We start from the raw sequence: 21,958 nt of genomic DNA on the forward strand, positions 1-21,958 counted from the left end.
TAGATGCTAATCCTATTACTTCTGCCTACTGTGGATTAAAATTACATGCATTTTATAGGACAGTGATCACCTAGCAAGAGTACTCAACAAAAGAACTTTGTGTTCACTTTAAAGTAAATGACTTATCAGTCTGGGGTTTTGCTAGTCTCCTGAGTGTGTTTTGTGAAGGCTATAGTGTGTTGAGAAACTTGTGTTTTGAAGCAAATTAGAAACTGCATTTTCCCTAGTTATAGCCAAAGAGATGCTGCAGCAGTTAAGTTAATTAAGCCTATTCAACTACTAAAGAGAATTATTGCCTATTGTCTACTTACTACCGTATTGCCAACTACTGTCTTATACATGTCATATTTCATGTGTGCCAGGATGACTGTCATTTCTACGGCAATTATTTTCTCCATCGTGACCTTTCCTGTACTCACATCCTCTTTATTCTATTTATCAAGGTTCTGTTATGTAATTTTGCTGTATGTATAGGGCTAGCCTCTCTGCTACAACCTGAGGTTGATAAGCTTGTGGAGTCGTTGCGAGAAAAGAAGGAATAGCCGCTGAAGCTGCCATCTCAGCTGTAAGGAACTATCTAAACCTAAACATATTTGAGCCCACTCCAATATCCATGGTACCACACTAGGTTTATTTTTGCTTAACTACATGGGGGGCGGGGGGGTGGAATCAATTCAACGCGATTTTGAATAGCCGCAGGAGAGCGCTCCCGCAGCTATACAATACACCACGCTGTGTGGTCGGAGAATGCCGGTTAAGGCACATTAACCGGCATTCTCTGACCAAAGTTCAGGGCGCGCGGCTGTTAGCGCCGCGCTAAGCAGAAAAGCAGCTGCATGCCCGGCACTTTGGTTAGATTTCTCCTCGGTGCAAGAAGAAATGATTAGCGCGCCCAAACAGCGCGGTGAATTGAATAGCTGCGGGAGCTCCCTCCCGCGGCTATTCAACATGGCGTTGAATTGAATTCCCCCCATGGTGCCTTGTACAAGAGGGGCCATTGAGGACCACTTATTACTGATTGCTGTGTGTGACAAGTTCCACATGTCTTTATCCAAAAACAGAACGTAAAAATAGACTTGCTTTTCTGCACAAAGAAAAATCAATCAGTGAGGTTTGTCTCCCTTTAAATAAGCTATACACTTATGTAAACAAGTTACAATGAAGATTCACAATTAATTATGAAAGCTTATCACAACTGGAGAGTTATTATATTTGCAAATGACAGATTGGATCAATTTTAGCTTTAATGAAACTTTAACACGATTACCTTGGACAAGTGAATCCTCTTCTGATATCATATTAACATTGCAAAGACTCAGGGTATTAAATATAAAAAATGCACAAGGCTTTTGAGTTCCCAGAAACAAAATAATGCATGCAGTTCTTTTTTCTATAAAACTACATGCAAAGTAAAATTAGTCAGTTAGATAGGGCAGTACCTCCTGATTAGTGAGACGCAATCTTCCGCCAGGCTCCTCAGCTTAACACTGGGAAGTAGATTTATACATTCGGCAAGTCGTAGCAATGACTGTTCCACAGCTGCCCAGGAGGCTACAAGTAGATAAGACATGATAATGAGGTCTGACATAACTGCCAGCTAGAGACCATCACAAAGCACAAGTGCCACAATCTAGATGACACTGCTGATCTCATATAGAAATGAGGTACGGCAATGATCATGAAGCACAAAAAGACTACTTGGCTTAGGAGGTAGAAGCTATCATATACATTAGTGCAGTGGATCTCACAATTATGAAGGGAACATTTGAGAGGTCTCAGATAAATATAACTAAGTGTGTAGCCTACTTAGAACTACAGGGCTGTTAAAATTAATAAAGCATCCTTATTTAGAGCACTCTGGAGTGAGTTCTAAGGTACTTCAGAGGATGTCCTAGACATTATTTGACAACATTGTAATTGGTTACAAATTTTGTCACCAAGTGTTGATGTGGCTATACAGATCACTTGTAGAGCACTACAATTGCTAAGGCAAAGCTTTACAGGAAAACTGGTCATCAGCCGCTACTTTCATACATGTTAGCCACCTCAATCAATCAATGGATCTCACCCAATGCAACTTTTTTTTTTTTTTTTTTTTTTTTTTTAAAGATGCAGGTGTATCGTGGAAGATGTTATGCTCTGTCAGATCTGGAAGACAGCATTATAAATCATATTTGGGCCATTCCATCTAATGTGATAAGTTATGCTGCTATAGAAAAAGCTGTTCTTTATATGGAAGCTGTTGTAGACCACCATAAAGGACACATTGAATTTTTTTTTTTTTAAATAAATAGTTAGCCAATACTTCCAATGAAGTACCTGAGTGCTCTAAGAAGGGATACTTTCATTTTAACAGCCCTGTATGTTAGTTCATATGCCATGCCTATAAGCTTACCAAGAGTATATTTCTGATAAGATGCCCTGATCAGAGACAGTAGCATTCTTTGAGAGATCTCACTGACAACACATCCATCTGCATAAACTAAGTCACAGTGATCCTGAGCTGGCTTCTCAAGTGTCAAGCTGGCTACACAAGACAGCAAAACCAACAAACATGACAGATAGGGCAGTGCAATATTAAATAAAAAAACATATCAAGCTTGTTGCTTGTTCAAGAATGCAGGTTTAAGATGACTGATGACAGCTTGTGATAATTTCTTAGGGCTTTAGCACTATATAGCAAGATTTCATTCAACTTTGTCTCAAGTGTCATTCTATGCAAGAAGCAAAATCACAATGTATTGGTTTATTGATTCTGCTAGTTACTGACTAAACCTGTAATGGTTAAAACAAAATTGCAAAAACAGTGTGCTCTTTGACCAATTTATAACATACATTGCTGAATCTGGTGTGAAACTTCAAATTTTTTTTTAGTATTACAAACAGAGGAAGAGTAACCAAACAATACTAAATTGATTGCCTACTTGGTTCCTCAAGCTTGGCAATGTGGACGAGTGCACGGTTCTTGGTGCTGGCAAGCATGGACTCAAGCCTCTTCAGGCACATTGACAGTTGACATTCCCCAGTCATTGGATCTAGAACCTCCTTTAGCTTCTCGGCATAGAAAGTGGAGCATCGCAGGAGCCAGTTTGTAACGCTCATTAGGGCCCGACAAAGGCTGATGCATTCTTCTGCTTTACCATGACAGCTGTGAGCACAGATAAAGACACATATGAAGACCTTAATGCCAAAGATGGAGACAGGATGATTCACAACTTCAGAAGCCCACATTAAAGAAGCAATCACAATTATTTTTTAACTTCGTATTGTATAGAAGCATGTATCTAGAATCATATGAGAAGCCCATAAGGTCACCATCAAGGGCAGAATACATTGTAAGGCCTCTGTGGTAAAAACTTGCCTCCCTTGATGTTCAAACAGTTTCTCTTGTTGACGCAACATAAGTAATTCGCCTAGGAAAAGCTTCTCATACAGATCAACACATTTAAAGACCAACTGAATGTAAAGCGATGCTCTCTCTCAAAGATGCTAAAACTGAAAAAAGTTAAGGCAGCCATTTTTTGATAAAGCCCATAAGGCAGGCTCTACTTTGGAAAATAAACTGTGACAAAAGTGGGCACTCGACCTGATTAATGAGAATTAAAAGAATAAATGATGCTCAAACCACTTAAAAGCCCACCAAAGTTGTGACAGAATTTCAGAGGGACCTCACAAACAAATTTACACCATTTGTCAAGATATTTCCACATGCCAAATCCTCAACTACTTACTCCTTCACTCCCCAATCCGTCCTAAATTAATTTTCTCCAGTGATTGAGTACGAAGGCTCCGCATTCCTCATCTCATCCTATACCCTTACGACCCGACCCCTTGCTACTTCCTTTGCATAATCTTCTCTCTCATGCCCACTTCTAGCTCATCTCTGCTACTGGCACATTTCCACCCCCCCCTTAAACATGCACTCATCTCAATCCCAAAGAGATCTTTCAATTTAGACAATCTTTCCATATACTGCCCTATTCAGTGGTGTATCTATAATGGGTGCAGTGTGTGCAGGGCACACGAGCCCCCGGGTCCAGGGGGGACCCGCACCGCACACACTGCACCCATATTTTTTTTAAACTTACCTGTCCGAGGTCCCGCGTCGGGTGTCACTGCTGCTCAGAACACCGAAAAAATGGCAGCCGTGGCCATCTTCTGGTGTTCTGCGCATGCGCAGTAGACTCCGGGCACACTCTAGTGCCCGGAGTCTACTAATGCTCCGGTGGCTGGCCAGCCGCAAGGGAGAGAGGAGGGGCCCCGCACGAGGAGTGCACACGGGCCCCCTCCTCTCTTAAAACGCCCCTGGCCCTATTCCTCTCCACCCCAATGCCTCCAAACTACTTGAACAACTTGTTTACAACCACCTATCTTACTTTCTTACCATGATTTACTTACAGCAAGTCTTATGCTAGGTACACACTTGTCCAATCCACTGCAGATCAGACGGTTTATACAATCCTACTGCAGACCTGCTCGCAAATTCTACATCCAATCCTCACTACTCACTTGCCTGCTGTAACCTGATTATTGTAGGCTACTCACTTGCCTGCTGTAACCTGATTATTGTAGGCGGGACAGGATTTCAGGTTTCCACAAAAAAAGAAAAAAAATACAAACGGTGTGAGGTTCTCCCAGAGCCATAACTAGCCGCAGGCTCTTGGAACTGGCACTGGTTCTAAAAATACGAGGAACAAAACAAGTAAGGGTACCCCGTATTTTCAGAACCAGCACTGGGCTCCACTAGCAGGGGGTAATGCCAGAGTCAGGGGACAAACTTTCCAAGGTCCCCCAGCCAAAGCATTCATACCTCCTAACTAGTCAGCCCAGAGCCGGGGAGTCCTGGGGGAAATAATAAAGTAAAAACATAACACCGAGTATTTTAATAATTTATTTTGCTGCACCTTCACCTAGGGGGGGGCGGCGGCCTTTAAGCGCTTATCATGGCCGCCGCCGTCCAGGACTTCCCTGGCGTCGATTTTTAGGAGCTCTTTTCGCTCTTCCTCCGCCGTCGGACTGACACCCGCTGCCTCGAGCCAGCTTATATAAGTCAGTATTAAAGCGGCAATGACAGGGCTCGCCGTGACAGGCTCGCCGTGGCCATCTTGTGTTTCAAATTTTTTTAAAATGGGAAGCCACACCGTCGACAGCTGCTGAACTCTGCAAGGTAATCCACCTCCTGCATCGTCCTGCCGCGCCACCACTGCTGCCATGCCCTTCTTGTCCCGCCGCCACCATTCCCGCAGCACTGGCAGATGGTGCCGGATCCCACACCACCACCACGCTGATGGTGTGTTGGGCTGCCGGGACCGGAGATCAGTTGTCCGCTCCGGTCTCTGCAGCCTACACACTACAACGTTGGTCGCCAGGTCGAATCGCCTATGCATGTTGACAGGTGACCAAGATCTGGTCTGCGGATCTTTCGGCAGTGGGTACACACTTGTCCAATATCGGGCAGACCAGTCAGTCGGGAGTCGGATCCCCCGAAGATTGGACAAGTGTGTACCCAGCTTAAGGGTCGCTTCTCCATACTCATCCTCCTGGACCACTCTGATGCTTTTGCCGCTGTTGATCACTCACTACTCCTGCACACCCTTCACTACAATGGCTTCAAGACACAGGGCCTGATTCAGACCCGCTCGCTAGGATGCACTCGCACGTAGCCTGCCAATATTTGCAATATGCGCATAAGACACAGTGCGTGAAGCGATCGCCCCTTGTGCAGAGACGCCTCGCTAGAATGAGTGACAGGACGAGCAGTTTGTGGGTGGTGACAGGGGATGGTCGATGGAAGAGGGGGTGTGGTGGTGCAAATGCAGGCATGTCTGTGCGTCTGAACGCCGTTTCTGGGGCGTACATTAAGACGCATCGTTAGCATACAAGTCACATGGCTAAATTGCACGCAGCAGCACTCGCAGTGCTTGCGGTAGGGTATGGTTAGCCAGAAGTGCTGCGTATGGGTCAGATGGTACTCGATGTTACCGATTGTTTCATACACTTCCTGGAGATGACGTGTGTTACTAAGGGGAAGTGGGCATCTTGTGACAGGCCGGTGGGCATCTAAATACATACCGTGATCGCACGCCAAGACATAGTGGGCGTGCTAATGTCTTTCCGTGTGATTGCGGGATTAGTATACTTTGGCAGCTGACGGCTGCGTGCGAATTCATCTTGCGAGTGGGTCTGAATTGGGCCCACCCTGTTCTATCTGTGCAACATCTCCTGAAGACCAACTCCACTAATTCAGCCTCAGTCACCACCTCCACGCCTATGACACCCAAAGCGACTTCTCCCTTGACCTCTCCCATTCTGTATTACAAAAACGCTTATCTATTCACTCATCTCCCATCTTGATTACTGCAGTTTCCTCCTATCTGGCATTCCCCTCACCCATCTACCCCAAATCAATACATTTCAAAAAGCTGCATAAAGATTAATCTCTCCACGTATCTTCAAACAATCAATTCAAATTACTCAGCCCTCACCAATAGAACATCCTTATAAGTCGCCCTCTTAGACCTAACTTCTAATATGCGGCTCAACTCTGGCAATCACCTTACAATTCCGCCTACACCATCTGTCCAGTGACGATACCTACAATGGAATTTCCTACCAAGCCCAATCAGACCCTGCCATGGCCTACAAATCTTTACATGATCTCTGAAAATGCATCTACTCCCAAATATACTAACCACACTAATGCACATACACAACTGCCTCAATTTCCGCTCTAGCTAATAGCTGCTTATTGGTTGCTATGGGTTACAGGTTTGTTTGTTTTTTAAACTTGACTCCAAGTCTGTCAAGTGAAATAAAACATTGGTTAATATAATTCTTGGAAGAAGTTAAACATTACCTCAGATTATCACAGAACATGTCCATGACTTCCAATAGGGACTGGATGCAGAGATCTCTTGAGAAGTCATCAAACTAAACAGGAAAACAAAACAAAAAGAGACCACTGTACATGGTTATCATTTGTATATACACTTGGCTCCATTTGAATCTTATACTTCTGGGTAGAGACTGGCTGACTAATCGGCCGTTCAATTGAACGGCTGATATATCATGTGTGTCGGACAAAGTGTACAGATGATATTGTCTCTGAACGATGTGCAGCACAGACGATGGCAGATCAATCTGCACAGTGTGCTGTGTGCACGGGCGGTCAGATGACACTTGGTGCACAGGTTGCCGGGAGGGGGGTGCGACGCCCAGATGGCAGAGATGGTTGTTCAGTATGTATGAACGACCATCATCTGCAGATATAGCTTTCCAGGTGTGTACCCAGCTTTAGGCTCATATGTGAGATACAGCCTGCCGAGCACTTCCTATTGCTCCACAAATCCATCATACAGTGTGTCCTTATACTCACCACATTATCCCTATATTTAGTATTATCTGATCTCGTATCCATAAGCAGAACATGTGCTCCTTCTCAAAATTCTATTTTTGTTACAGTACTGCACGGTATCGCATGCCACAAATGGAACCTATTACCCTACACAACTTCTTTCTATGGTAAACCCCATATAACCTTCCCATTGCTGCATTTTGCAAACGCTAAAGGGTTACATTCCTCTTACATACATCTCCCTCTCTGCTGACCATATTTCTTTCCCTAATGTAAATATTTGCGTTTCTCAGCTAGAGACCAGAAGTTTTTTTTTTTCCGCTCTGGAGGCGAGGTGACCAGAGAGCAATATTATGTACACATAAATGTATACAGAAAAATGTAAACATGCAGTCCTCATTTGCCTTCAACAATCCAATGTTTCTTTATAAAAGGGAAAAACAGTCTCTTTCTGTAGTTCCTGCTCAGTGACATATCCTCAGTCAGGCTGCTCATTTCATCTTCAATCTCGTCTGGTTAATTTGAGATGGAAAAATATAGACGGCAAACAGAAACCAGTTATGGTATTTATTTAACTGCAGCAGCACTCAGTGCAGTGTACTGGGTGTTAACTAAAAATAATCTACTTGGTGGTTGTATGGTTATTTAGGATGAACAGACATCTGCCCATCATGCAAAATCCTCCCTGGCTAGCTGGCTGACATGGTTGTCTCTATTTATTATATTAGGCAGTCTGCCCCAAAAGAATACATCATCAATGCACTTAAATTTATATTTCTGAGCCATGCCCCCTAGAATTATTCAGTGCTGAGTTACTACCCACTATCTGGCTGATTCCAAGCTATCACAGAGCTCTGACTACTGAGGAGCCAGGTTGACAAGATATACTCACTTCTGGGCAACATCCTTCCAAGTCCATATGTACACAAACATATACGATGTATACATACAGACGTGCACACACATTCTCATTTTATCACTGTTAAATTGTCGCAGAGATGTAAGAATTGCCAAAGCACACCTCAATATATCTGCCCACCAGAGAGTGCTCCTTTGGAAATCTAGTACCTGAGATCAGTCTCCAGGAATATAATCTAGCCTCACCTCGAAGTGTAATTCCATAGACAGAAGATGCAAACAGTAAGAGTTGCCCCCCAATATTTGTCAATTTTATTTTTATTTTTTCAGAAACATGTAGCTATTGGTTTCTTGTTTTCTGAATTATATATTTTTTAGTTGAAACACATGTAAGGCCTGCTAAACCTAGGCCCCAATCCTAACGATTTGCAAGTCACACTCTCAGAGCTATAAATGTAAAGAGGCAAACCTTCAGGGATCTAACTGTTGCCAAGTATCACCAAGAGAGGTCTAAAGACATGGAGGCCTCATCCCAAGTGATGTTATGCTGATCATCCAGCAGTGATTGAAAAATGCACACTATAGCATGTTTTTACGGACTACAAGATGTTTGGGACACAGTTTTTAAAACAGAGTGGGTCCTGCAGTGCCACAGCAGCCAATCAGCGCAGGTGGATTCTCCTCACTACAGCTCCCAGAATCCCCCTGGTGCTTGTGGCTCTTCCTTCCTCTGTGTCTGCTTCTGCAACTGCAGCCCGCTCCTCGCTTACCCAGTCTCAGATAGACTCAGTCATTCTCCTGGTGCTCCCCGGTCCGGTCCCTCTCCCACAAACTCACACTCTGCTCCCGCCTTGGCCGCTACTGCTCTTCACTCACTGTGCCTAAGTCTCCGCTCTGTGAGGATGTTGGACCCGAGTGGGGGAGGTGTCTGCCGTGGTGCGGAACACTACGGACCCGTTCGTGCTGGCGAAACACATCCAAATCGGAAGCTGGTGCCGCTGCTGCTCAGGTGCACATAGGTGGAGAACAGCGCCTTAAAAGGTGAGAGCCCCTGTCCCTGGTGTTACTGGCTGGCTCTAGCTCCTGTCACTGGCAGGCTGGGTGGCCCCTTCCATGGTATGGGAAGGAGCCCAGCTGTGCACCCCGCAATCCTGACTGTCTAATTATGCATTTCTATCCCCAAATGTGTAGCTGTGTATATTTCCCATTTACCCCGTTAACTGTGTGCACCCCACCTTAGCCCAAGCACTGCCTAATCTCAATACCGCCTCAGCTATCCACCCTTGCCCCCTCCATTTACCCAGCATCGCCCATCCGCGAGTTCCTCCGTGACCCCAATACTGCCCCAGCTATCTACCCTTGCCCCCTCCCTACACCCGGCACTGTCTGTCCCTATCCTCCTCCTTGCCCCCAGTAGTGCCCCAGCTGCTATCTACTTACACCCTCTCTACCCTTATTAGTACTGCCTGTCCCTAACCTCTTCCTTGCCCCCAGTCCTGCCCCAGCTGCTATCTACCCTGCCCCCTTCCTAGCCCCAGCACTATCTGCCCTTAGCACCCTACTTGCCCCAGCACTGTCACAACTATGGTCTGCACTTACCTCTCCATAGCCACAGCTATGCCCGCCCTAAGTACCCTCTAGGCCAAGCTCTACCCCAACTTATACCTGCCTTTACCCTCTGATCTACCCCAACTGCTGCCTGCCCTTAACCTCCCTGTACCCCAACTGCTAACAGCCCACAGGTCTGTGCCAACTGCTGCCTGCTCTCACCCTCCCATAATATGTAATGGGACCCATAAACAATGTAGTAGGACCCCAATTTTTTTAAGTAAGGGGTCCCTGGGACACACAATATGTTTCGCTCAGCGTGATCACTGATCCAGACTGCATTACTGCAGCAGATATTGGGCCTGATTCTGAGATTTACACAGACTGAGGGATTGTTAGACATTGCGCTTGTGTGAATGTCGCACTGTGCACACGCAGCGATTGTATTGCAATCACGCTCGCACAGAGTATTCGCTCTCAAAGTGAGTGACAGGTAGTCAGCCTTTGGGGGAGGGTTAGAAAAACGCAGACATTTGTTGTACCACTTAAGCGCTGTTTCATGAACATGAATAAATTAGCCATTGCAATCTCCTTCACATCAGGAGTGCGATCTGTGTATCAGGAAAGCTGCATGGTTTGCGGATGGTCAGACTTACAAACTGCGTGACTGCACAATCTGCGTCGATGTTACCGATGTTTACCCTGCTGTACGCTGTCAGACAGAAATGAGCAGTGGGCGTCCCTATGCCTTAAATAAGCTTTGGAACACATTAACTTAGTTTAGCAACTGCGATCCGTAAGAGAACGCAGTTGTGATTGCATTAGCGTAAATCTCAGAATCAGGCCCATTGTGTACTAGGCAAAATATTGCAGAATGTATGGCCTGAAAACGAATGAGATGCACAACAGGAGCTTACTGGTTGGTAATTTAGAGCTCATTCAGACCCGCTCACTAGATGCGTACGCTCGGACCCGGCGTATGCAAATTCAGCTAAGTGACGGCAAAGCAGGCGATCGCACGGCAAGGCATAAGCACGCCAACTAAGCCTTGGCATGCGATCACTGTGTATGCAGACGCCCACCAGCCAGTCTTAAGACGGCCATTGCGTACCTCGTCTCCAGGAAGTGTATGCAACACTTGAGACTATCAGGCACGCCTGCGTTCGCATGTCCACTCCCCCGTTTATAGCGGCCAGCCCGTCACCACCCACAAATGGCTTCTCCTATCACTCACTCTGCTGGGCAATCTATGCGCAGTCAGCGAGCGCTTCCCGATCCCTTGCACTGAGATGCACACGCAGATTGCGACAATCGGTCAGCTATGAGCGAACACATCCTAGCGAGCAGGTCTGAATCAGGTCCTTTATCTCTCTCTAAGGCTTAGTACATAGACCCCCTTTCTCTCTTCACTTTCCATCTCTCCAAGGTTTGATAATCTTCCCCATTTATTTAGAAAATGATATCAAACACCAGCTTTCATGTCTAATGCTGGGTACACACTGTACAATATAGCGTTGATACTGTTGGCGAACTATATATTGTACACTGCATCTGCGGGTATGTACACAATCTGAACGACGTCGTCCACAGACATATTGTATCGGATATGCAGCACAGAAGATGCAATATATCTTGCAGATATATCATACACATCTGCAGGTGTGTACACACGACCGACCAACCCATATGCTGGCCACACGAAGCAGTGAAAATTATGTCAACACTGCTTGCTATGGCCAGACATATCGGTCGGCCAATTGGTGGATATGCACAGCTGCATATTTACCAAATCAGACGGTCGATCCATCATTGCAGTGTGTACTCCATACAACAATCCCCGGAAGGTATTACAGAAAATTGTTGCATGCTGGATTCTGAAGATTTTAAAATAATTGTCCCAGTTAGTGCAAAACCTTGGTACAAGTCTGTACACATCACGCTCCAAAGGCTCAGGTTCTCTAAACTGATAATCAAGCAAGCTCGAAAATTAGACAATTCACTAGCTGGATGTGGTCACATAGACATGCCACCTGATGTTTTTTGTATCTTCTGTATAGTTCCCTTCTGAACGAGAAATAATTATTTTCTTGAAAACCCTGACAAGGCGTACACAATAACTATGTTTTTATAAACATTTAAAGGAATTTACCATTAGACGACTCTAACCATATACAAACTGTAGATTATACCTTGCTAATAGCCATCAGGACTGTAGAGTAAGACACCATCTAAAAGAGAAAGAGTGGTTTATTGCAAAAATACATCACAAAAACTCATGTGCTAAATCAGATTTTCTTAACCTATAGGTCAGAATCACAACTAATTGTTAATCTTGCTTTCATTATAAGCACACACATTCCTAGTTATCACCCTTATTAACAATATACTTAAACCTATTTAAAGCAGTAAAATAATAAGAAATTAGTATAACTTTAAAACTAAACAATGAATCGCAGAGCTATGCACAAAACTAAGGCATTCATATACAAGGTGATTCTGAAAGTAATTTTAGCTCAAACTGCCCATAAATTTCTGCAAATATGGGTCCAACATGTGGGTCATTCTCAATTAACACTTGATATGGATCTATTAGACCAGGGGTGGCCAACCAGTCAGAGGCAAAGAGCCAAAAATCTGTGGTCAAGGTGAATAGCCGATCACATGCGCACGTAAAAATGGGGCGTGGCCTAGCTGTCACAACAGCCATGCCCCATTTTTGTGCGCACGCCTTTGGTATGACATTCGCAGGCGCATGACCTTGTGTCACACCCCCATTTTTAGTCGCGCTGGTGGCGAGCCCAGCACGTTGAAAACACACAATTTACATAAAGTTCCCAATATAATTTTTTCACTGTTGAAGTGAAAGAAAAAGCCAGAGCAATATAGAAAACATTGAAATAGCCACGTTCACATAAAATACACACAAACAAGCCAGATCCATATAAAATACATTTAAAACACATTGAAATCCAGGACCACATAAAATACATTAGGAAAGCCAGTACCCATTATACTGTGTCCCCTGTAGTTGTGCCTATTAAGCAATACCCCCAGTAGTCGTGCCCCTTCTACAATGCCCCCTGTAATCATGCCCATTAAGCAATGCCCCCAGTAGTTGTGGCCCTTATGCAATGCCCCCTGTAGTTGTGCCCATTATGCAATGTCCCCCAGTAGTTGTGCCACTTCTGCAATGCCCCCAGTAGCTGTGCCCAAGAAGGAATGCCCCCAGTAATTGTGCCCCTTCTGCAATGCTTCCTGTAGTCGTGCCCCCAGTACTAGCTCCCTCTCCCCACCCACACCCCTATGAAGAAACTTACCTGTCTTCATGCTGGCACCGCTCCACACAGTGAGGGCTCCCGAGTCCAACCGTCGCTGCTGTTGCAGCTTCCTGCTGGATCTAACTGGATCCAGCAGACTTGCGGGCTCCTCGCATGCGCACACTGCAATATTGGGAACGCTGGCCACTGAAGCGATCAGAGGCTTCTTGTGTCTCTGATCGCTTCAGAGACCAGCATTCTCGGCATTAGTGGGGGTCTGCCGAGCCGCATTGGAAACTCAAAAAAGCTGCATGCGGCTCAAGAGCAGCGGGTTGACCACCCCTGTATTAGACGTAACTAGGACTAGCAGAAAAGTCATGGAATAATAACACCAATCTGAACATATATGCAAACATTGTCCAACCAAACTGATTGCCACTCATGGGATCTGACATGCTGGCCTAAGCACTTAACGTATGGGACGCATATATGTGGGCCCTTTTCAATAAACATTAGCACTGGGATCAATAGACATACCTGAGAGTTAATTGCATATTTGAGATAAGAGAGGATGAGAGGGTTTGGTGCTGGTCCAATCATGGCCTGATCCAAAAGTGCTTCTGTCAATGCACAAAAACACAGCTGACATTACTGTGGTGTAATAATAAACCATTAAAATTAATTAAAAATTTATATTACCAGTACACAAATGGTTGTGGGGTAGGGAAGTAGAAAAGGAAAGAGAATAGAACAGTCGGGCATGATTTATACATTTGGAATATTCCGTTGGTACATACTGATATAATTATGACCTTAAAATGATATAGGTCACAACACATTCCTAATGGAGCATACACACGGTCAGATTTTTCAGATCTGTCAGATGAACGATTTGAATGATTTTACCAAAGATTTGAACGATTTTTGACTGCATTAAAATGAATGAAATCGTCCAAGTCTGACTGCAAACACATCAGATGTCAGATATCGTTATCTGACCATCGGGAACGCGCATCGTTCAAATTGTTCATCTGACACATGTGTCAGATTTTCCTTCAGATATGAACGATTGAACGATTTTTTTAATTGTTATCGTTCAGATCTGAAGAAAAATCTGACCGTGTGTACGCTCCATAACACAATTATCCTAAACAAATATAATATTCCTACTGTATGAATTACTGGGCAGGAATGGAAGAATGTTAGTAGGGTATGTGTGTGTAGGTAAAAATGGAAGGGCAGATGGTCTTAACCATTATGACAGAAAGTTAAGTCGATACTAAATGTGTGTGTGGATTTATAGTAATCAGTGCAGTCATGTAATATGTTCAAGGTGGTAAATATGCCAGATTGTATTGATGACTGTTCTGATTGGGGGAATATATGCATTTTTCAAATTAGTTGCCACTAGGCAGTTGGCTACACTTGGCATATGTCTAAAGGCGTATATCCACTACACCAGGGGTGGGGAAACCTTTTTTTCTGCTGAGGGCCATTTTGATATACATAATATTATTCGTGGGCCTGGTGCAGATCACGTCTCCTTTACACGGGCGGGGCCACAATCACCGGTAATTACAGCGGTGCCCGGAGCATTCTGAGGATGCTCCGGGGAGCTGTAAGGGCAGAGGTGTGACCGTCTGAAGCGTCCTAGGGACACTCCAAGCAGCACTGCTGCATATATTCTGGTTGCAGGGCGCCATTCTAGGCACCATTGCTAGCCAGATGAGGCTAGCATAAAAAAGCTCAGAGGGCCAGACCAAATGAATCCGCGGGCCCTGGGGCTGAGGTTCCCCATCTCTGCACTACACAATAAAATTGGACGATTGAACGATCACTAAATCGTTATCGTTCATTAATCGTGAAGTGAATTTGCCGGCAACGACCAGCGATGCGCGCTCCCATTGGTTGCTGTCGGCATCTGTCATCGTCTGAACATACTGCCCAACCTGATATCGTCAGGTTGGGCATGTTCAGGGATGAGGGAGGGTGCCTGCACTGAACGACATATTGTTCAGTGTGGGCACATTATCCACTGCACAGTATAATGAACAATGAAATAGAAAGCACTGTGTTAAATTGGATATGAATATAAATTTTTATTGAGTTTAGTTAATTATATTTCATTTTTGTTTATTGGCCCCATTTATTTAATTTTATAGTTTTTATTTAATTTTATTTCAATTTTTTAACCCATTATATTCATATACAATTTAACGCAGCACTTTCTATTTCATTGTTATATTGAAACTATTTATGTTTATGAAAACTGCTTAATATACTTCAAACACGCTTGATTTCTTTTGTCACAGTATAATGAACGATAACGATGTCGTGCAATCGTTCTTTCATCGTGTAGTGCAGGGCTCGACAAAACCCGGCGCCAGGTCGCCATGGCGACCAGATTTTCAGCCCTGAAAGTGCAGACCACGAGCACGGTCCACACTACAGAGTAACAAACACACAGCCGCCAGCGGCGGCTTGTTATAGCAGCCGATGAGAGTCCGTCAGACTCTCATTTTCTTCTGCGTCGTCCACGGAGTGAGCCGGCTGGAGCTCACTCATGACCTCCGCCTTCCGGCTCACCACGCAGCAGGTTGGGAGAGACCTCAGGACGTCTCTCCCATAGTGCAGAGCAGCCAGGAGTAGCAGACAGCGGCGGTCGTCGGCAGGAGCGTGGATCAGGTAAGTTGAGTTTGTTTTTGTTTTTTTAGAGGGCTCTGCATAGGGGGGGGTAGCCGCTACTGGGGACACTGTAGGGGCACTGCATAGTTTTTGTGCCCGCTACAGTGGGGGCACCGCATAGGTGGGGGTGGCCGCTACTGGGGACACTGTATGGGGGGGGCCACTACTGGGGCACTGTACAGGGTGAGGCCGCTACTAAGGGCGATGCATAGTGGGGACTACTACTGGGGTCACGGCATAAGGGGGACTACTATTGGGGGCACTGTATAGGGGGGGACTACTACTGGGGCAATGCATAGGGGGGACCACTGTACGGGGGTGTGTGGCCGCTACTGGGGCACTGTATAAGGGGAGGGAGACGGGGGGGGAGTGTTACTAGGGCACTGTATAGGGGGCGCTACTAAGGGGAATGCATAGTGGGGACTACTACTGGCGGCACTGCAGAGGGGGGACTACTACTGGGGGGCACTGCATGGGGGGGCGGGACTACTACTGGGGGCATTGCATAGGGGGACCACTACTGGGGGAACTGCATAGGGGTGTCTAAAGCATATTCTTGCATCTGGGCCCACCAGACTCTACTTCGGCCACTGCCAGCGGTGGCTTTGCTTCCCCGGGTATTTTGGCTGCGGAGGGGTCGTCTTTCTGGGGGTTGGTTGCCTGGAGAGGCAGGTTAGCTGCTCAATAATGTGGCTGTGGGAGGGTGGTTTACCTGGGGTACCCCGTTAGTGGTGTGGCCATGGGGGTTGGTTGCCTGGGGCACAGGTGCTCAGTAATGCTGCCTCGGGGGAAGAGGGGGTCTGGCTCCTACACTTTCATCCAGGCTCCTAGGTTTTAGAAAAATCTGTCAAGCCCTGGTGTAGTAGATATGCACCTTAAGTTTCCAAGTGTTTTTACATACACCTGTGATGAGGCACGGTAGGGAGAGAAGGGAGGGAAGGAAAAAAGACATAGGCCCGTATTCAATTTGGAGCGAAAAGCTGGAATCTGCGAAAAAGTTTCGCTGATGACGTAATTTCGCCAAGCGGAAAAGTATCGCCGTATTCAATTTGAAAGACTTTCTGCCTAGGCAGAAAGTCAATGCAACGTAATAGTCGGAAAAGTTTTGCCTATGAATAGCAGGAGGCAAAAAGTGCAGAATTGGAGTTTTGGGGTGCAACGTTGCGGGAACCCCCGTGCAGCCTTCAGACAGTCCCCCAAAGGTAAACTTAAGAACACCCTAAAAAAATCACTTTCAATTTAGGGGCAAAAAAAAAAAAAATGTTGGGGGACAAAGTTAAAAACTAGCGAACTAGAGTCCAGGGGGGTCCACAAATAGGGTCCAGGTGTCACATTTTCTAAACTCATTTGGCCCATGGCGTTATCCTGCCACAGTCCCTCCAGCTGCAACTGGAAGCAGTTGAAAATATTGTAAGTAGACGGGAGGGGAACAAGTGCCTCCTATAGGGGCGCAAGAATATATGGTCTTTGATTTGGATGTCGATGGGCTCTCGGCTTCTCTCTTTCTTCTATTAACTCATTGATCAGGATCCAATATATCTCTCCTGTCTTCATGTTGCCTGGATTCTTGTGGATGATTTGGTGTAATGTTTATCAAAAGCAGGAATCTCCCACTGCTTTTATAAATTCTAATTTGCAACCAAGGTACGTTCTTATCAAGCCAGGATTTTCAAAACCACAGGTTTTTGGCACATTTTGTTGAAGAATTTAAAATGCCCCATAGCTTTGTGTTAAATAATATTGCCGATTTATTTTCCACTATAAAAACTTTTTGAAGAATTTGGTTTGCAAAATAAACTCCCAAGACTTTGCAAGGCTACCGTCAGATACAACACACACACACATATATACATACATACATACACAGTCAAGTGCATAAATATTGGGACATTGACAAAATTTTCATATTTTAGCCTCTATTCACCACCACAATGGCTTTGAAATTAAACAAACAAGATGTGCTTTAACTGAAGACTTTCAGATTTAATATGAGGGTAATTACATTAAATCAGGTGAACGGTGTAAGAATTACAACAGTTTCTATATGTGCCTCCCACTTTTTAAGGGGCCAAAAGTAATGGGACAAACTAAACAATCCTAAATCTAACTTTCACTTTTTAATACTTTGTTGCAAATCCTTTGAAGGCAATTACAGCCTGAAGTCTGGAAGGCCTAGACATCACCAGACGCTGGATTTCATCCCTGGTGATGCTCTGCCAGGCCTCTACTGCAAATGTCTTCAGTTCCTGCTTGTTCTTGGGGCATTTTCCCTTCATCAAGTGAAATGCATGCTCAATCAGATTCAGGTCAGGGGATTGACTTGGCCATTGCATAACATTCCACTTTTTAGCCTTAAAGAACTCTTTGGTTGCTTTTGCAGTATGCTTCGGGTCATTGTCCATCTGCACTGTGAAGCGCCGTCCAATGAGTTCTGAAGCATTCGACTGAATATGAGCATATAATATTGCCCGAAACACTTCAGAATTCATTCTGCTGATTTTGTCAGCAGTCACATCATCAATAAATACAAGTGAACCAGTTCCATTGGCAGCCATACATGCCCACGCCATGACACTACCACCACCATGCTTCACTGATGAGGTGGTATGTTTTGGATCATGAGCAGTTAATTTCCTTCTCTTCTCTTCCCATCACTCTGGTACAAGTTGATCTTTGTCTCATCTGTCCATAGGATGTTGTTCCAGAACTGTAATGGCTTTTTTAGATGTTGTTTGGCAAACTCTAATCTTGTCTTCCTGTTTTTGAGGCTCACCAATGGTTTATATCCTGTGGTGAACCCTCTATATTCACTCTTGTGAAGTCTTCTCTTGATTGTTGACTCTGACACATATACACCTACCTCCTGGAGAGTGTTCTTGATTTGGCCAACTGTTGTGAAGGGGTTTTTCTTCACCAGGGAAATAATTCTTCTGTCATCCACCACAGTTGTTTTCCGTGGTCTTCCGGGTCTTTTGGTGTTGCTGAGCTCTCCGGTGCATTCTTTCTTTTTAAGAATGTTCCAAACAGTTGATTTGGCCACACCTAATGTTTTTGCGATCTCTCTGATGGGTTTGTTTTGATTTTTCAGCCTAATGATGGCTTGCTTCACTGATAGTGACAGCTCTTTGAATCTCATATATGAGAGTCGACAGCAACTGATTCCAAATGCAAATGTCACACCTAGAATCAACTCCAGACCTTTTACCTGCTTAATTGATAATGAAATAACGAGGGAATAGCCCACACCTGTCCATGAAATAGCTTTTGAGTTGATAGTCCCATTACTTTTGGCCCCTTAAAAAGTGGGAGGCACATATAGAAACCGTTGTAATTCCTACACCGTTCACCTGATTTGGATGTAATTACCCTCAAATTAAATCTAAAAGTCTGCAGTTAAAGCACATCTTGTTTGTTTCATTTCATAGCCATTGTGGTGGTGAACAGAGGCCAAAATATGAAAATTCGGTCAATGACCCAATATTTATGCACCTGACTGTATGTATGTATGTATATATCTCTCTCTCAAGTCAAGGGCCACGCTCACATAATAAAATTCTCAAAATATCCTGGGGTGTCACCCATGACGTCCAAATGGAAAGCTGCTGGTGACGTGTGCGTTCCAACTTACCGGAAGCACTGCCGCGCTTTCCCCGCGGTCCTCGCATGCGGCTCACACACCGGAAGGAGTGGTGTGACTGTGCCATGCTACACGTGTGGACGCTATGGGGTAGGTGCTATGTGATCTATATTGATGGCTGTTAGTGATTGTGTTTTGGCGCCCTTTTGCTGATTACTTGGGGTATTTAGTGACCTGGTAGGTGGGTGTTCAGTGTACACGGGATCTGCAGGGATTGATTGACTTCTTGATGTGCATGATGTACGGTTGTGCCTCTTGAAAATGGTTCTGATGGGACCGGAAAGTCGAGACAATACTGCTTTACCTGTCCGCTCAATATGTGAGGAATACATTTTTGATACCTTATGTGCTAATCTGGTGAGTGTCCCTTATTTTTTCTCTATATATATATATATATATATATATATATTATATACACACATAGTGCGAAATAATCGTCCAATTGCGTGCGTATTAGCAACTGCGATCCTTGCTGAATCAGGTCCTCTGTACCTACAGTGACCGATTGCTGATGTTGGGTAAATAATGTAGCTGGGGAAGGGCTTTTTTGTTTTTTTCAAGATACCTAGGCATTCAATTGGTTTAGTCAACAACATAACAAAAAGACAAACTGTTAAAGACATTATCCGAGAATCTACAAACATTATTTAAAGCCAGGTCAACCATTAGTTTAGGCCTGTTAGAGTATTTTTTGTAGCATTACCTTTTAAGTTGACCATGCAAAAGGTGTCCTAACAGTTTATCGGATAGAAAAGATCTATACCTCATGTTAGTAATTTATTCAAGAAATGCTTTTTATGTCTTGGCCTCCTCCATTGCAACTTCCTGCTATGCAGTTTCCATTTAAACAATTGAAAGGTTGACACTAAGGGGGTAAATTTACTAAGGGTCGATTTTGGTAGATTTGGGCTTTTTGTGCGCTATCCCCCCAATTTGGCAAATCGGAGATTTAGTAAATGGCACACCTGCATTGAAACCGCATGTCAAACATGACTTCAGATGGCAATAGGCATCGTACGGTTACATAGACGAGAATAGAAATCACAGACTTACTAAGAATCATAACGTGCGTGTGGGAATTTTTTTTATATATATATATATATATATATATATATATATATATATATAAATAGATGTGCCTCCTCAAAGGGATTAATGGAGTGGCTGCTCACAAGGGTTACTACCAATTTATCTAGGGTGACTAGATAAAGAAATATAATCCAACTCGCAGTTTCAAGCAACTACTTTCATACTTAATACACAAATCAGTTACAATATAATATAAAAAGAGAGAGGGACAGACATTTCCTCCACTAATTTAGAACACCTCTCTAAATACAGAAAAGTAAGACGAAAATTTCAACAAAGTTGTAAAATATAGCTCAGATAGCACACTGTATCATATGCTAGTGAAAACGGAAGAAGTCCTATTGTAAAAGCTGGAATCAACTGAGTGGAGTTTCCTATAATATCCACTCTCTTGGTTATATTTTGTCTAACTATAATAGTTACCAGATCAACGCGGCTTCCATGACTAAGGGCCTGATTCAGAGCCGGTCGCTATTTGCGGTCGTTCGTTCCAAAAAAAGGGGTGGCTATTCAAATGGACAGTTCGCTCTTTGCGGTCTGTTCACGCCTCTAGGTCTGAACGAGCGAACAAAACTTGCGGTCGTTTTTTGGGAAACTACGCCCCCTGGCCGCTCGCATCCTACGTCATGTCCGCTATTTATTAGATCGACCAGGGTAAGAGCTGCTCGCTATTCTTGTGGTTGGTTTTTGCTACCACAATTTTGCGAGCAGTTCTGGCTATTAAATAACCCAGTGACGTGCTCAATGACGCTGCTGTTTTAATTATGCACACCCATAAAACGCCCGTTTTGACCTTTAAGCACGCCTGTGATCGGATCTCCACTCCCCGTTTTCAAGCACCTTCCCCTGTTACCACCCACATACGCCTCTTTCTGTCACTCAAATTATCAGGCATTAGCTATTTTGCGAGCACATGAATTTCGACCGCACTGACTGGTTCGCGCATGCGTATAACGATCCGTACGCATGCGCAGTTGGGCAAACATCGCTCGGAGCGAACGAGCGGCCGCTTACGAGCGGCTCTGAGTCAGGCCCTAAGTTCAAAATATAGCGGCTGCACTCTGTTTATAATGGAATGTCCGTTAATAGATAGCCGACTCCAAATATGCAGAGGGTAGTACGATGCGAGTCTAATTGGGGAACATATTAGACAGTCAGGATTTGCCTACTGCTGGTATGGAAGCCGGCAGTTTTGTTATTACAGGCACCGCTCACTTTACGCCGATAGCGATCCACTGGTGGCTAATTACTGCAAATCCTGGTGGCCACGCTATAGAGCTATTATGAAAAAACTTCATTGTAAGAGAAATGCGTCAAGGACAGTAGGGTGCATACCCATAAATAGCTCTATAACGTGGCCACCAGGATTTGCTCTAGTGGATCACTATAAGCCTAAAGTGAGCGGTGCCTGTAATAACACGTTTGCCGCACAGCCGAAGGAGTGGAAACACTGTGAGCCATGACGTGGGACAGAAGCTGCTGGTGCAGCATCGAGCTGGGAGAATGTAGAAGCGGTGGAGCTGGGTAAAG

General features: G+C 44.6%; 1 protein-coding gene across 3 annotated transcripts in view; it reads right to left on the reverse strand.

The window, feature by feature from the left end:
* Positions 1-21,958, reverse strand: part of MED24 (mediator complex subunit 24) — a 154,611-nt gene that overhangs the window by 123,254 nt on the left and 9,399 nt on the right. For all 3 annotated transcript variants that reach the window (XM_088474637.1, XM_088474636.1, XM_088474635.1), the window contains exons 3-7: positions 13,555-13,637; positions 11,950-11,988; positions 6,857-6,930; positions 2,925-3,148; positions 1,440-1,551 (exon numbers count right to left, since the gene is read on the reverse strand). In XM_088474637.1, the coding sequence (XP_088330763.1) occupies positions 1,440-1,551; positions 2,925-3,148; positions 6,857-6,930; positions 11,950-11,988; positions 13,555-13,637 (532 nt within the window). The remainder of the gene's footprint in view (positions 1-1,439; positions 1,552-2,924; positions 3,149-6,856; positions 6,931-11,949; positions 11,989-13,554; positions 13,638-21,958) is intronic.

The sequence above is a fragment of the Taudactylus pleione genome, unplaced genomic scaffold (assembly GCF_031769625.1).
Source record: "Taudactylus pleione unplaced genomic scaffold, aTauple2 ptg000155l, whole genome shotgun sequence".
NCBI lineage: Eukaryota > Metazoa > Chordata > Amphibia > Anura > Myobatrachidae > Taudactylus > Taudactylus pleione.